General features: G+C 35.0%; 1 protein-coding gene and 1 pseudogene across 3 annotated transcripts in view; one reads left to right on the plus strand and one right to left on the minus strand.

Moving 5' to 3' along the window:
- The window catches only part of LOC149776615 (GATOR2 complex protein WDR24-like), a 91,339-nt gene extending 81,646 nt beyond the window's left edge, over positions 1-9,693 (plus strand). For all 3 annotated transcript variants that reach the window (XM_089941116.1, XM_089941117.1, XM_089941115.1), the window contains exon 18: positions 5,647-9,693. In XM_089941116.1, coding sequence (XP_089797242.1) covers positions 5,647-5,782 — 136 coding nt within the window. In that variant the 3' untranslated portion in view covers positions 5,783-9,693. The remainder of the gene's footprint in view (positions 1-5,646) is intronic.
- LOC149776616 (uncharacterized) lies at positions 8,201-16,091 on the minus strand (annotated as a pseudogene).
- Between the last annotated feature and the right edge of the window lie 1,268 nt (positions 16,092-17,359).

A 17,359-nucleotide genomic window follows, 5' to 3' on the forward strand; every position in this document is an offset into this window, starting at 1 on the left:
TACGTTTTATCATGTGTAACATAGATTTACAACTCGGGTTGGAGCTGACAAAGGTGTAAATCAGTCAGCCACCTCAGCAAGATTAGGTATATGTAACATAAGAAATGGAGATACATTTTATGAACATTCACTCATTGTTTTCCTAAGTTTTAATTTTTTCCTGAAATATGGGTCATTTTTGTATGCATCTAAAACACATCTGTTTTTGAGAGATTTTTCTTTAGCTGGCTGCTTAGGTGTATGAAAGATATTTTTGATTGGCTACTTCTCACACACACGTGTAGAAGGATGAAAATTGGACTTCTTTTTGGGGGGTGGGGTGGGGGTGTTTATTGTACTCTAAATTGTTTTTTGTTGCTTTAAATCTGAGACCAAAAAGTCTAAAATCCATGCACAAACTTCACTTTAAAAACTGGTCATTTTTTACTCTTCAGAATTTTTAACTTATCATATTCTTTTACATTCTATTTTAAGCCACCTTTACGTCATATACTACCTCTGCACCAGGCGCTTTTGTCAGTGAAGTTTATTACAGACACAGTTTGTGCACATAACTCTTTTATCCAAAAACTTTATTTCCAGTAAGAAGTGCTACTGCAGACTTCAGCATGTTACTCAGAAGCAACAAATTCAGCCTTCTCATTGGTCCAGATATTTTTAGTAAGATTTGAAGTTGAATAGAGTTAAATACTTAAAGGCCAGTTAGTACTTCTGAAAAGTTTCATTGATTCATTTCTTGGGCAAAGAATCTATCCACCTACTTTCTGAAAATGAATTTTGTTTTCTGAAGGTAATGTTCCATTTTATGCAAAAACATTAGCACTATTTGCGTTAAGTCATACACAAGACATCATTTATTTAGACCTTGTACATTAGGTGTGATATTCACTAACAGTAATTCATCATTATGGTACAGTCTTAAACTTGTCAAACATATTCCTTCACTCCCCTTGTTGCTCTGTGTGAGGTGTGGTGGGAGTGAGGGTAATACTGGACCCACAGACCAATGTGAATCGCATCCAAATGTGTGTTTTCATACTTAGTAAGCCTAGGCTGAGGGTTCACACAATTTTAAACAATGCTTGAATTTGGTGGTTACTTTAGAAACTAATTGTATTTGCAGTTGGTTCCAAAAAGTACTTGAACAGTGCTTGAATTTGCCAATTACTTTGGAAACTAATTGTATTTAATATTGATTCCAAAATATACTGGAACTTAAATTTGGTGACTACTTTGGAAAGTAATTGTATTTAAGATTGGTTCCAAAAAGTACTGGAACTTGACTTCGCCAATTACTCTGGAAACTAACTGAACAGTGCTTGACAATACTCATTTGTCCTTGTCAGGTACTTAGTGGTGCTCTGCAGTTTGGTATTTTGCATGCAGTTAGATTTCAGAAGAGAAAGAATTTGCCAAGTTTTCCTCACTGGTTTTACTGAGTATTTTAAAAAAAACTTGAATATATATATATATATATATATATATATATATATATATATATATATATATATTCGGTATTGTTAAAGAACTTTTTGTTCCCTTTATTTTGTTGTATGATTCATGTTTGCCATTTGGGTTCTAGAATATACAGCTTGGCCTTACTGAATGTGTACACCAATCAAAAACTGCTAACTCTGTTTGGTCATTTTCACTTCCTGGACTTTAGAGGTAAATTGTATTTTAAAAAAAATCTTTTTTACATTTTATATATTTGGTAATTCATTAACTGAACTTGCAGAAGCTGATATTGTCTAGTGTGGCAACATTCATTTTCCCTTTTTCAATAACTGCTCAAAATAGAATACTTTAGACTACTCTGGGCTGATTTTCGAGCACATTGGAGCAGTTATTTTGGTTTGCTGTGTGCTTAGTGCAGGTACACATTCTACAGTTATGATGGCTAAAGAAATTTTAACCATGGTACATGAAAAGAACAGAGATCTGTCAACATTTTCTCCATTGTGCATGTTCTATATGCAAACAAATCAACTTCACCTTAAACCATTTGTGGACTATACAACTATTCGCTAAAGTTACTGTAGACTAGTTAAAGTTAGTGTTATGCATACATTATTTATCAGTTTCTTTTTTGTGTATACTCTTGTATTAACTACTAATCCACATGGATTTAGCCAATTTATGACAATAGATGTAACTGCAGACCCAGGTAAGTAGCAAAAGTAAATGTACGTTAAATAAAATAAATATGTACCTTTTTCATACCATTTTCCGTAATTATGGCATGTGATATATAGATTGCTCTTTTTATGCTCAGATTATGCTTTTTTGCCTCTTATATTGGTAATAAATTACGCTTCTACCTCTCATGGGGGCTTGGCAGCTTTGTTGTAGCTTCACACATGCCATGTGTGAAGCTACAACAAAGAAGTTCAGGTTCACATTTAATACACTTTCCCATTGATCGCTCACCCGGGTGGGTTCAAGTGTCAGGTTCAGCCAATGTGGGTATGTGACAAAGCTTGCCAGTAGCTTCTCTTGGTCAGTGGTTCTTTCCAGGGTTTTCCCTTTATTCTGGCGGCCATGTATAGCCTTTCTTATGCTGAAAAATGGCATTAAACCCTACAACAACAGCAACTGTTTGATAATACTGTTATACCTGGATTCACAAACTTGGTAAGAGAGTGCATCTTGATAAGTATGACATCATGTTCTTAAAAGTAGGTCTGTGTCACTGACTTTGGTTCAGTTTGACACTGTAACTGTTTGTTAACACTATATTCATTTAACTAGATGATTTATGCATATTTCTTAGTATCACACTTATACTTAAAAGGTCACTGTGACCTTAAAATATTCTTATATAAATACTTGCATTTTGCTCATTGCCACCAAATTTTAATATCTTTATGTAATCATGAAATTGATGAAATATGTGTTTGTGTATATGACCACATTGATTCAGTTTTTAAAATACTCCTCGTGAACAATATTTTATCTTTTGCTGTTGGTGAGTTTTGATATTTAGCCCATGGCCACGTGAGCTTTCGACATATTATTTTTGACATGTTATAAATTATCCTTCTGAGAATCATGAAACTTGGCATGTGGATGTGTATTGATAAGTTCTATATCCGATTTCCCAGTCTTTGTGACCTATTTTTGCATGCTCAGTGACTTTGTTTATATCATATGAAAAAGTTAATTTCTTGAGTGCTGTTTATGTTCCAGTCATGAAACTTGATAATTGAGTGTATCTCTGTTACTACAATATCTTTCTAACCAATGAATATCAGTGTGAACCACATTTTTATGCTTTATTAACATAAGTTTTTGTAGTTACGATCACATAGATTCATTCATGCTAGACTTGTATGCATCCTATTCTACTCAGAACACCCTTTGTGACCAAGGTAGTTGCAATAAATATGCTTTTTCTATTGTACTCTTTCTGTATTTACGGATTCATGCTATACATTGTATTTTGTGCTGTGTTACCTTTAGCAGGAGTGGCCCAGTGGTCTAAAGTGCTTACCTTTACCTATCACTAACATATAACCTGTCTGCTTGGGCTCAGCCATTGTGGTTTGGGAGTAATACTGCCATTAGCTTCCCATGGGTAAGTGGTTCTTACTTGGTTTTCCCAGGTTCTTCCTGAACCAGTTAAACAGTACAGCCTATCTTGCACAGAGAAATGGCATTAACTCCATAGCAACAACAAAATGACAACTTCAACAGGTTAGCTGGGTATTGTAGATTTGAATGATTATAGAAATCGTGTGAGTGGACTGCATGCAACGTGTTTCATGTGAAACCTTACCTGTAGTGGTCATTACTGGTAAATATTGATATATGAACTTTGTTCTACAGGTAGTCCTTCTAAAGTTAGCGGAAGTCTGACTTTCACCCAGTAATATCTGACTTCTAGGGGTGGACAATGATAATTGCTATTCAAGCAGGTGGACAATAATAATTGATATTCAAGCAGGTGGACAATGATAATTGCTATTCAAGCAAGTGGACAATGATAATAGCTATTCAAGCATGTGGACTATGATAATTGCTGTTCAAATAATAGCTATTCAGGCAGTTGGACAGTATAAGCTATTGAAGCAGGTGGACAGTGATGATTGCTGTTCAAGTAGGTGGACAATGATAATTGCTATTCAAGCAAGTGGACAATGATAATACCTATTCAAGCATGTGGACTATGATAATTGCTGTTCAAATAATAGCTATTCAGGCAGTTGGACAGTATAAGCTATTGAAGCAGGTGGACAGTGATGATTGCTGTTCAAGTAGGTGGACAATGATAATTGCTATTCAAGCAGGTGGACAATATAATAGCTATTCAAGTAGCTGGACAATGATAATAGCTATTCAGTCAGCATGATAATAATAGCTATTGAAGCAGCTGGATAATAATAGCTATTCAAGTAGGTGGAAATGATAACAACTATTCAAGCAGCTGGACAATGATAATAGCTATTCAAGCAGGTGGATAATAATATCTATTCAAGCAGGTGGACAATGATAACAGCTATTCAGGCAGGTGGACAATGATAACAGCTATTCAGGCAGGTGGATAATAATATCTATTCAAGCAGGTGGACAATGATAACAGCTATTCAGGCAGGTGGACAATGATAACAGCTATTCAAGCAGCTGGATAATAATATCTATTCAAGCAGGTGGACAATGATAACAGCTATTCAGGCAGGTGGACAATGATAACAGCTATTCAGGCAGGTGGACAATGATAACAGCTATTCAAGCAGCTGGATAATAATATCTATTCAAGCAGGTGGACAATGATAACAGCTATTCAGGCAGGTGGACAATGATAACAACTATTCAAGCAGCTGGATAATAATATCTATTCAAGCAGGTGGACAATAATAACAGCTATTCAAGCAGCTGGATAATAATATCTATTCAGGCAGGTGGACAATGATAACAGCTGTTCAGGCAGGTGGACCTTGATAACAGCGATAGAAGCTGATTAAGAAAGGAATTAAAACAAATTAACATTAATCTGTTTATTATCAACCTATTACTTCCACTTTGGTATGGTAGAAACAATGTTTTCTATTTTTTTATATCTTTAATGTCCTGTCACAGTAGATAGGTAGGTAAATTGATGGATAACTATGTAGTTGGTTTCACAGTATGTCAGCACAATACTGGCCAAATTGTGCCAACTAAAAGTTCCAATTTCAGATTTTAAAATGAATACAAGGGTTCAGATGTAAAGTTAAATATTTAGTTGGAAAAAGGGGGCCAAAATTACTTTAATCTGAATATATTTTGATGCATGATAATATTTATGGTGGCTACTAGAAACTAGTGTTTTGAGTGGCTGCTGGAGACTAGTGTTTAAAGTGGCTACTGGAGACTAGTGAAAGTAGAGGTCAGCTGTGTAATCACTGATTATACTCTGGTTTATTCTTCCCTTGCAGCCACCAGTATGTCAAAGGACAGCATGTCTGGTGTCATGTTTATACATTATGTTTGTCCTCCCTTTCAGTCACCAGTCATATTTCTTCCCTTTCAGTCGCATGCCTGTCAAACAACTGCATGTCTGGTGTCATGTTTACACTTTGTTTTTTTTTTCCCTTGCAGTCACCAGCCTGTCAAAGGACTGCATGTCTAGTGTCATATTTATACTTTGTTTTTCTTCTCTTTCAGTCACCAGCCTGTCAAGGGACTGTATGTATGGTGTCAAGGATGCTCACATGGTGGTCACATGCAGCACATTCAAGACTGGTTATCACTTGATCCACAGTGCCCAGCAGGTTGTGGACATTTTTGTGAATATACCTGATAGAGTCTTTAAACTAGAAGTGCAACACAGGACACAGTCTACAAATGTATTATGCCTTGTCGTCCAACAAGATTACAGTGCTGAGCACACTATATGTATTCAGTTACCCAAGTAGGATTGAATATTATTGGACACTGCCAGTTTTCTGGGATTGAATATTATTGGACCCATTAAAAATCCTGTAGTACCAGAGACAGAAAATTGCCAACAGATCATGAAAATATCTTGCAGAAACCATAGCAGATTATTGGTATAAATAGAAGAATAATGTATATCTATACCAACAAGTATGAAAAATGTATCTTTGATTTTGAAAACAAATGATGAATGAAAAACATTTTCTTCCTGCATGACATCATCTGTGCAGAAAAAGACATGTTAATCACCGCTTGATGTGAAAAGCACCAGCAGCAAGTTCATTAATTGGTATTCACTGGTTGGAAAAATGTATTCAATCATCAATCCTTCCACTGCATCATTGGCAATGAAAGCTTATAATAATGAGAAAATAGGCAGGTTAAAAACACTGTGATTGTCATCAGGGGATGTTTGTGTAATATTTTTGTATTGCATTAAGATGCAGTTTGATCTAAAAATGTAGCCAACTATTATAAATTAGATATGGCTGCTGATTTGTCCCCTTAACGTACAAGTTTTTCTGGTCAAATGCATTAAAGGAACTGCAATGATAAAAACGATTAGAAAAATGAGATCCTATATATCTTTGATTTTGGCTTATTATTATCAAAGCCACACTACACTTGGAGCAAGCATTGTACAGCCTATTGTCAGAGCCACACTACATTTGGAGTGAGTATCATTCAGCTTATTATTATCAAAGCCACACTACACTTGGAGCGAGCATTGTACAGCCTATTGTCAGAGCCACACTACACTTGGAGTGAGCATCATTTGGCTTGTTATTATCAAAGATAAACTACACATGGAGTAAGCATTGTACAGCTTACTGTCAAAGCCACACTACACTTGGAGTGTGTATCATACAGCTTAATGTCAAAGCCACACTACACTTGGAGCGAGCATTGTACAGCCTATTGTCAAAGCCAAAGTACACTTGGAGCGAGCATTGTACAGCATATTGTCAAAGCCACACTACACTTGGAGTGAGCATCATTTGGCTTGTTATTATCAAAGATAAACTACACTTGGAGTGAGCATTGTACAGCTTAATGTCAAAGCCACACTACACTTGGAGTGACCATCGCTCGGCTTGTTATTATCAAGGCTACACTACACATCGAGTAAGCATCATTCAGTTCGTTATTATCAAAGCCACACTACATTTGGAATGTGTATCATACAGCTTAATGTCAAAGCCACACTACACTTGGAGTGACCGTCACTCATCTTGTTATTATCAAAGCCACACTACATTTGGAGTGAGCATTGTACAATTTATTATTATGAAAGTCACACTACATTTGGAGTGAGCATAGTACAATTTATTATTATGAAAGCTACACTAGACTTTGAGCATTGTACAGTGTTATTATGAAAGTCACACTAGACTTCGAGCACTGTACAGTTTATTATTATGAAAGCCACACTACATTTTGGAGTGAGCATTGTAGTTTATTATTATGAAAGCCACACTTGACTTTGAGCATTGTACAGTGTGTTATTATGAAAGTCACACTAGACTTTGAGCATTGTACAGTGTATTATTATGAAAGCCACACTGCATTTGGAGTGATCATTATACAGTTTATTATTATGATAGCCACACTTGACTTTGAGTGAGCATTGTTTAGCTTTAAATGAATTCTGTAACTTCCTTTTAGTAGTTATAAAAAAGTGAAAAGGCTCAAATCTGTATATGACTTACCTAATCTGTACATGACTCTCCCCAAACTGTGTTTGATTTTACTGAAGATATGTATGACTTTCCTAAGTTGTGTAGCACTTTACCTAAATTGTGTGTGACTTTACCTGAGGTGTTTAAGACTTTACCTGTATGGTGTGTGACTTTACCTGAGGTGTGTATGAATTGACCATAGTCATACATGACTTTATTTTAAGCTGTTCATGACTTTATGTACTGTGTGTATGACTTCACTTAAATTGTGTATGGCTTTCCCCTAACTGTGTTTGATTGTACTGACAATGTGTACGATTTTACAAAAGATATGCATGTCTTTACTTAAAAACAATTTATGACTTTACCTAATTTGTGTATGACTTCACAAAAGATATGCATGACTTTACTTAAAACCAATGTATGACTTTACCTAATTTGTGTAGGAGTTCATCTAAACTGTCTTTGATTATATCTGCACTGTGTAATACTTTACCTGAGGTGTGTATGACTTTACCTGAGGTGTGTATGACTTTACCTGATGTGTGTATGACTTTACATATGTAGTGTGTGACTTTACCAGAGGTGTGTATAACATGACCTTAGTTGTGCATTAATTTACATAAGCTGTATAAGACTTTACCTGAGGTGTGTAAGACCTTACCTGAGGTGTGTATGACATGACCTTAATTGTGCATGACTTTACATAAGCTGTGTAAGACTTTACCTGAGGTGTGTATGACATGACCTTAGTTGTGCATTACTTCACATAAGCTGTGTAAGACTTTACCTCAGGTGTGTAAGACCTTACCTGAGGTGTGTATGACATGACCTTAGTTGTGCATTAATTTACATAAGCTGTATAAGACTTTACCTGAGGTGTGTAAGACCTTACCTGAGGTGTGTATGACATGACCTTAATTGTGCATGACTTTACATAAGCTGTGTAAGACTTTACCTGAGGTGTGTATGACATGACCTTAGTTGTGCATTACTTCACATAAGCTGTGTAAGACTTTACCTCAGGTGTATAAGACCTTACCTGAGGTGTGTATGACATGACCTTAATTATGCATGACTATGCATAAGCTGTGTAAGACTTTACCTGAGGTGTGTATGACATGACCTTAGTTGTGCATGACTTTACATAAGCTGTGTAAGATTTTACCTGAGGTGTGTATGACATGACTTTATATATGCTGTGTAAGACTTTACTTGAGGTGTGTATGATATGACTTTATGTATGCTATGTAAAATTTACCTGAGGTGTGTATGACATGACTTTACATATGCTATGTAAAACTTTACTTGAGGTGTGTATGACATTACTTTACATATGCTGTGTAAAACTTTACTTGAGGTGTGTATGACATGACTTTACATATGCTGTGTAAAACTTTACTTGAGGTGTGTATGACATGACTTTACATATGCTGTGTAAGACTTTACTTGAGGTGTGTATGACATGACTTTACATATGCTGTGTAAAACTTGTGTAAAACTTTACTTGAGGTGTGCATGACATGACCTTACATATGCTGTGTAAGACTTTACTTGAGGTGTGTATGACATAACCTTACATATGCTGTGTAAGACTTTACTTGATGTGTGTATGACATAACTTAAGTTGTGCATGACTTTACATAAGCTGTACATGACTTTGCCTATGGTGTATATGACTTACCTCGCTGTGTTTAACTCTACATAAGGTGGGTATAATTTGACCCAAGCTGTGCATGACTTTACATTGCCAAAGGTGTGAATTATGTTTTTTTCTTACCTAAGGTGTGTATGACTTTACCTTAGGTGTGTATGACTTTACTTTGCCTATGGTGTGTATGACTTTACCTTAGGTTTATAAGGCTTTACATAAGCTGTATATTTTGTATGCGTATTCACTTGGCTTAATTGACTCTTGTTTAAGGTTTGTTTTACTTTCTTCTTTTTTTCATCAGGTAAAGTGTTTATTATACCAGTATTAATTTTCTTATAGAAACTTTTTGTTATATGCATCAATTGCAAATGTCATAATAATGATGATTATAATAATGGTAATACTAATAACAACAGTAAACAAGACATTTTATTAGCATAATCTGCATCATTGTTTTCATTGTGATTTTTTTTAAAATGATGGTGATGATTTTATATTAATTATTAATGAGGTAAAATAAAGTCAGCATAACAAAGAATATGAAGTGAACGTACATTAGCTGAGGGATAATTGCAGGTTTGCCAAGTGGACGTGTTTCCGCTAACAAATTCTTATACCAGTGACTTTTGGGGATGTGTTCATGGTTGATGGGTAATGGAGTTGGTATTTCCAGGCAAGGCAATTGTTGCTGTAGCCTACTGACTTGTCTTTGAGTCTTAATAGGATTACAAGTATTCTTTATCATGTGTGGCAGTTTTATCGCTTTCTCTCTAACTCTAATGTCATAAACTACGTAACAGAATAAAAGCAAAATAACTAGTTTTGTCAAAGTCAATAAATAATTTTATTTTGTTTAAAAAGAACTTGCAGTATTGTGATTTAAATTCCAATTAATCCTAAAAGTTATATAAGTACATAGAGTTTGGAGTGAATTCCAGTGTTGTTCTGAATGAATTATGATCTTGAATATGCTGATGTACTGTAGTCTCAAAAGTGTTGATATGCCAACAGTCATGATATATCACAATGGTATAATCCAGATTGTCTTTGAATGAATTCACTGTAACTCCAAAATAATGTTTTTGACCAAAATATCAAATGAGCACTTTGTAATTCATATAAATAGATTCCTTTCAAATTATAATTAAACATAACTAAAAATTATTCCACTACACACTGATCACTTAACATTTTAGGGCAACAGGAATCAGGTGTTTAAGACATAATAATACCTTCAAAATATTGTATTACTAACATATGAAGACAACCACAGTGTCCTTAGGTGTAATATTTGGATTGCTGTTTAGCTAAAGCACTAACTTCCATCTCACCCTCCTTCTCTGATAGAAAACAAAATAACCTTGTGCATGGCTGGATAAGGCCAAAAGAATTTGTGCATTTGCCCCAAATCTGTAGCACATTTGTCATGCTTCCTCCAATCCTCAGCTACTTGGCCCATGTTTTTTCATTACATTTTCAATGCCAGTGGTATAGGGTCCCAAAAGAATTTTAGGATAGAATGGGAGTGGCTAAGGTTTTTCATAAAATTGGTTTCACTGGCCTTGAGATTTTCATAAAGAATGTTATGGTTAGTGACTTGGCATGAAGGTCACTGTTTTCATTCGCTAAATTTTGAAAGACAAAGTGGCCTAGATTTTTTCTACTGACATGAAAGTTTTACCATTAGTCCAGTAGTTTTCAGAATTGTATGAGGAGAAAAAAAACCAATTATGTTATTACCAATCAAGGGGCAAGTAAAGTTCCAGTGGGTACATATTATAACATCCAGTGGAATGTTATCTAAACAAGACGAGGTTTAAAAGATTTAATAAATACTAATGGTAAGATACAACATGCCTTTCAACAGTGAGTTATCAACACTGTCAACTAATAAACTAGCTTTATAAAGAATTCCTACATAATAATTATATGGCATTAAATAGCAATAATCTAATTAAGATTCCTTATAAAAAATTTTGATTTGTGTTAATTTTAATATTGATTATGTGATAAATAATGTATGATTTTGATTGGATTTTGAATGTATGACCAAAATTCTTTCTAATTAGAGATGTCTTTGGTGGAATAGTAGTTAGAACATCCACCTTGGATGCGCAATGTCGTGGGTTTGAACTTTGATCAAGTAATACCGAAGACTTATAAAAATGGTAATTGCAGCTGCCTCATTTGTCACTCAGCATTAAGAAGTTGTGTTAGAACTGGTCAGCCTGGTGTCAGAATAATGTGACTGGGTGGGACATCATGCTACATGTCTGCGGCATGATGCCCAGTGCTAGACATCACTATAACTGTCATACTGCAGACATTTTATTCAAAATAATCCTAAATTGAGTTCACTCTAACTCAGATTTTGATAGTTTACAATACATGAACTTTAAAACTATAAAACATCAATTAAACTGTATATTCTAAGCGTTCATGTGATGAGCAATGAGTCTTTAAGGCAGAATACAAGCCAGACCATTTTATTTTGTGTGTTTCTAACACATACTAATAACCGTATTGGGCAAAACACTTGTAAGGCCAAATACCTTAATCAGTTTCTGCCCAACTAAACCAGGTACTTATTGTGTGTTTCTAATACACTTGAATAACCTTACTGGGCAAAAAACTTTAAGTACAAAATGTCTTAAAGATAGCTGTGCCCAAGGAAACCAGGTATTGTGGGTTTCTGACCTCGTTGGGCACAAAGTTTTAAAGGCAAATATACCTTAAAAGCAGGCTTTGCCCAAGCAAACCATGCGTGTTTTGATAAACACTTTAATAACCTATTAATAGTATAAGCAAATGCAATATACATTTACCTTCTATACCTCGTCTACTTCCACTGATAACAGCATGGACCCATTTAGCTTTCCACCCCAAACCTTCCATTGTTTTCATCTGCTTTTTCATGAGTTACAGTGTAATGATTGAATGAAGTCACATTTACAGCTTTTCCAGAAAACTGTACTATGTATAATAAAAGGATATTTCACATTGGCTAGAACATTATGGGTTTCTGTTGTACTCGTCAATTTTGTATAGAAAACCTGTACTTCACTGAACTGAATGTGACAGAGGAAGCATCGAGTGAAATGCAGGTTTTCTAGTCATCAAGTGAAATTATTGACAGGAGCCTCCTCAACTAGTTCAAGATGGAGACAGCGAGTTCAATCCACCTATCCATTCAGTGGGACAAGTTTGCCGTCAGTCTCCCTCTGGCCTCAACTTCAGCCCTTAGGGCTTTTGGTCAGATTATGGATTACATCGTCACCTTGTTCCAATCAACGTCACCTACAAAGATAGCAGCTTACCTGGACGACATCCTCCAGAATCATATTAAGATCTATTTTACCCCAAGGCAGGAACGATCTCCTCTCTCTTTCAGATCATCCAGGCTTTCTAATGAACTGGGAAAAGCTAGACCCCTGTCCTTCACAGAATTCTGTCCATCTGGACATGGAATTTTCAACAAACCGGAATCTAGTACAACTTAATCAGAATTTTCAAGCCCGTCGAGGCTGTTTTCAACATGACTTTGATTTCAACGAGAGTTTTTGCAGCTCCTCAATTTATTCAGTGTGGCAGAGGACTTGATCCTGTTAGGCCGTCCTTTTGTGTGGACATTGTGACACAATGGCACCCATTTTCAAGTTTACTTGATCAAACAGTCATGATCGCGCCCGAGACTTGATTATTCCTTTGTCGGTGTTGCAACCCAGATTAGCTGACCAACAGTAGGTATCGACGCCAGTGCGCACGGTTGGTATTTGTGAAACTTAGTAACTCCATATACAAGACCAGATTTTTGGGATTCTGAGGCTTTCATTACTGCATCCAATTTTTCTTCATTAGTATCAATATTCTCGGCATCTATATGACCTTTATAGCCATGGATACGTCTTTGCCTTTTACGAGTTTAACGTGATGTTATTCCCAATTTTTGGCAGTGATCAGGATGTCATTAATTTGGTATAAAAATCCTAGTAGCCCTGTTAGAATTCTGTCTATGACAGACTGAAAGATGGCAATCATATTAGGTTATATGCTTGCCTTTTAAATCTAAGCAGTCCTTAATGTGTATTGATTTTCAAATATTGCTTAGATTTTTCCTCTGATTCTTGCTTGGTTTAAGCTTGTGACAAATCTAATTTTGTTAGAAACATTCCTCCAGGCAGTGTTCGAATTGATCCTGTAGATACTGTTCTTCATCGATAACCTTTTTAACTGAGTTTATAGTCATAAGAACATGTAAAGTTTTTCTTGACAATAATAAGAGTTTTTCAATCACTGTGATGAACCCATACATGACAACCAGTCCGCTTTTAGCATAATCATTATGTGTTTTTTTTTCTCTCACCTGATTATATTTTACATTCACCGGTTTTTGGGTTACAATTTCTGGTACATTAAAAGATACGATGAAAATAAAATTGAGCGATTTGACAGCCATTTCCATCGAGTAGAAGACATGCGCACTTACAGAATAATAGCAAACCGTTATAGAAATACGATTGTTTGCAGTAAAATCTGGATACTAGTAGTCTTATATGAGGGGATTTCTGGCCCAAAATCTCATCTTGTATAGGACGACAATATGATTTTTCCCCCCTACATGGCCCTCTCAAGTTAGTCTAAACAGCGACGAAAACAAACTTTGTTGAGACAACAGCGTCTTTTTCATAACCGTTTACTCATCAAGGTCATGCTATTGAATTGTCACCGTCATCAAACGAAATAGGGGTTTGATCCAGAAACACCACTTATATAAGACTACTGGTATTTTTCACACAAAATGTTACCATGTACTTGCTAACAATTTTGATATCTGATAGTTCACACAAAATTGCTAGAGGTTCACTGTAGCAACCAATCTAAAAAATCTACTTTGCTAAAATCAACATAATATTTTCTATATCCTAACACTAATGTGTTAATGCCATCAGTACCTCTTATCATCGAAATTGCAAAGACCAGATTTTATTATGACATCAGCCTCAAATTTGTGTCAATTTGATTTTATTGCCATCATTTCGACATGACCACTAAAACCATCTAACACTGACTTATCATTATCAAATCTTATTACCTTACCGACCACATTTCTTTTTATTCCCTTGGCTCGTTTTTTAACCTTGTTATCTGATAATATTAAACAATACATTTTACTACGCAATCCAATAAATAATCCAATAAATTCCATTATAATTTTCATTGAAACTTCATCTTTAAACTTTCCTATTACATTTTTGATTGTCATTGCAGTGATATCTGCTGTCTCTATGATAATCAGAAAGATCAAATAGATCCCGGTGTTCATAATATTCTCTGTAAATATCATTAGGTTTTATCTTGAACATGAACGAGTCAGTATCTGTAAATAGCAACTCTGCATCAGGCCACTTAACCTTAACAAAATTGTAATGAAACATTAGCGTCTTTGATATCTCAAGCACTGCCATACTGACATAACTGGTTTGTTCAACTTCAAGTTTATTCTTTTCTTATGAATTGCGACAATATTTTCATAAAAAATGTTCATACTAACAAAATTATCTGATGATACAAGTTTATTACGATGTTCAGCATTATTGACGATCTTAATACTGACTCGCTTTCTTAGATTTTCCATGGTCTTTCCGAATATTCCATTGTTCATGAGCTTAAAGAAGTTTTTCTCAAATTCTGTTGTTGCAGCTGCTCTTCCTCTAGTATTAGAGTCGATATAATCTTTCATCCAACGCGACTGATTAAACTTTAACATATGATGAATTTTTCTTTGTATCAGACCATTATCAAGTGCGTTTCAGACTTTTGTAATGCAAATATATCTTTGTTTTTCAAGAAGATTTGGAACTAGTTTTTGAACATCAGATTTACCACTAGTGCTAGACGAATAATTACATTGTTGATCTGATAGCAAATTATAGTCTATCAGCATTGACTCGGGACAAAACGGATAATCATTATGTGCTTCATGTAGTTTTGCAGGTTAGTCGAGATCAACTTCAGCAAAATAACCAATATTATCAGGTACAGTTTTATCAATTTCTTTGAAAAACTGATCCAGACTTATCCAATGAAATCCGCCATACGGCATCGGTTCACACATTGCATAATCATAGAAGTTATTGACGTCCAAATAAACAATGAAAAACGACAGTAAGGTCTTATCATAGTTGCACATGAGTATTCCTCCTCTAATTCCACTTTCTATGAACCAAAACATGTCAGGATCTGTCAGCAACTCCATTTTTATTATGATGTGCTTGAGTAAGATAATCCCTGTGCTGATTAATATCATGCTGGGTCAAGTCCATAGTTATCATCTCAAAAATTCTCAAATATGTCTGAGAGCAACAATACATATGTGATCAGATACATGTCATGATAATCACCGAATGTTTTACAGTTGGAATCATTCCAAATTTGCTTAGTGTAAGCATAGTCGTCATCGCTAACACTCTCAAGATTTAATCGACAATAAATGGGTAAACTTGTTTCATTAAGTATATCACAGTCGTCAAGATATTCATAAGATAACATTCCTTTTCTTGTAAGTAAACGAGGTTTCACTGAAATGTTCTGTAAAATTATCAAACTTTCCAAATCCTTTTACAGGCTCATCTAACGATGCTGTCATAAACTGTAAGCTGTCGATGAATCTCAAATTTCCAAGTGTCTCTGACTTATACTTTTCTGTGTTATTTGGGATACATTTTATCATTGTTATTGATTTTCATATGGTTAACTATGTCCTTGTTACTGAATGCTTCTACAATAATACAAGAATCATATCCACGGAAATTATGAACAACGACTGGAATAAAATCTGGTGCGGTATATTTAAGATTGCATTTGTCATTATTTGGACCACGATATTTACATGTAATATGACACTGATATTTTACTCGATCCTGGTGAAGTTCAGATGTAAACACTTGTTCGCAGATGTGACATGTTTTGCTGATGCAAATTCAACTTCTGTTTTACGGTTATAGGTTTCATTTTTGTAGTTCTATCGAACAACATCATGATGGTATCAACTTTGTTAATGAGATTTTTCAACAACTACAGAGAATAAATTTCTCCTCGATATAGATTAATAGGTTTTGATAAAGTTTATGAACAGCGCATGCAACCTTATATGCTACTGCACAAGGAACATGTTCTTGTACTTTTCTTGTCGAGGATTTATCGGGGTTATTTTCTACTCCTAGAACTGGAAGCAGAATAGACACAAACTCGTAGTAGATCGTAAAAGAAACTTTCATCTTGTGCCTGTAGTTCGTAAACTGCAATATATTTTCATCTTTACCTGGCATTGATATTCATTGTACGTTAGAACAATATTCTTGATGACGATCTAATACCAGCCGTGATTTCGTGTTTGTTATACTGCCCACCGACAAACCCGTTAAACATTTTAATGCACACGTAGTGGTTTTTATAGAACAGCAAGTTTATTGTTGTTTGTTTTGATCTTGCAGTATCTGATGTGGCTGGATCGCTGATATATATATTAGATAAATATTTTGTGTATCTTCATCTTCTCCAAAAACAACAATACCACCTGGTAAAATCAAAAGGTTTTGTTTCTCACATTTTGGAATTTGATACTCAGAAACAAAAAATACAATATCGGTAAAGTTTAGATTGTTAGAATGACAAATGTAATTTGCCACTTTTGTCGGCGTGCTGATCTACCGTGAATAACGCTGATAATAACGCCTATTGAAAGCATTTGTTTGTTGTTGTTCTAGACTTTGATATAAGATTTCGAATTTTGAATTTTAGTTGGCAGATCGACATATGAACTACCTAGCAAAGGATTGTATTTCATTGTGTTAAACAAAATTTATGTTATTGTATCGAATCTCCAACCCGATCCAGATGTATATTCATCAATCTTTTTCATTATCATCTGACAATGACATTAAATTTTTTCCAATCAAAACTCAGCGGGACAGCGATGTAATGTAATGATCAGCAAGTTCTTCGAATTGCTGATTGCGTCTGATCAGATTGCCGATCCGATGATATACTCATCTTTGAAAAACGAACACAATAATCTTGAATACGCTATCCTTGACAAGTTCAGATT

The sequence above is a fragment of the Sinohyriopsis cumingii genome, chromosome 18 (genome assembly GCF_028554795.1).
Source record: "Sinohyriopsis cumingii isolate HCF-2022 chromosome 18, ASM2855479v2, whole genome shotgun sequence".
In the NCBI taxonomy this organism is placed as follows: Eukaryota; Metazoa; Mollusca; class Bivalvia; order Unionida; family Unionidae; genus Sinohyriopsis; species Sinohyriopsis cumingii.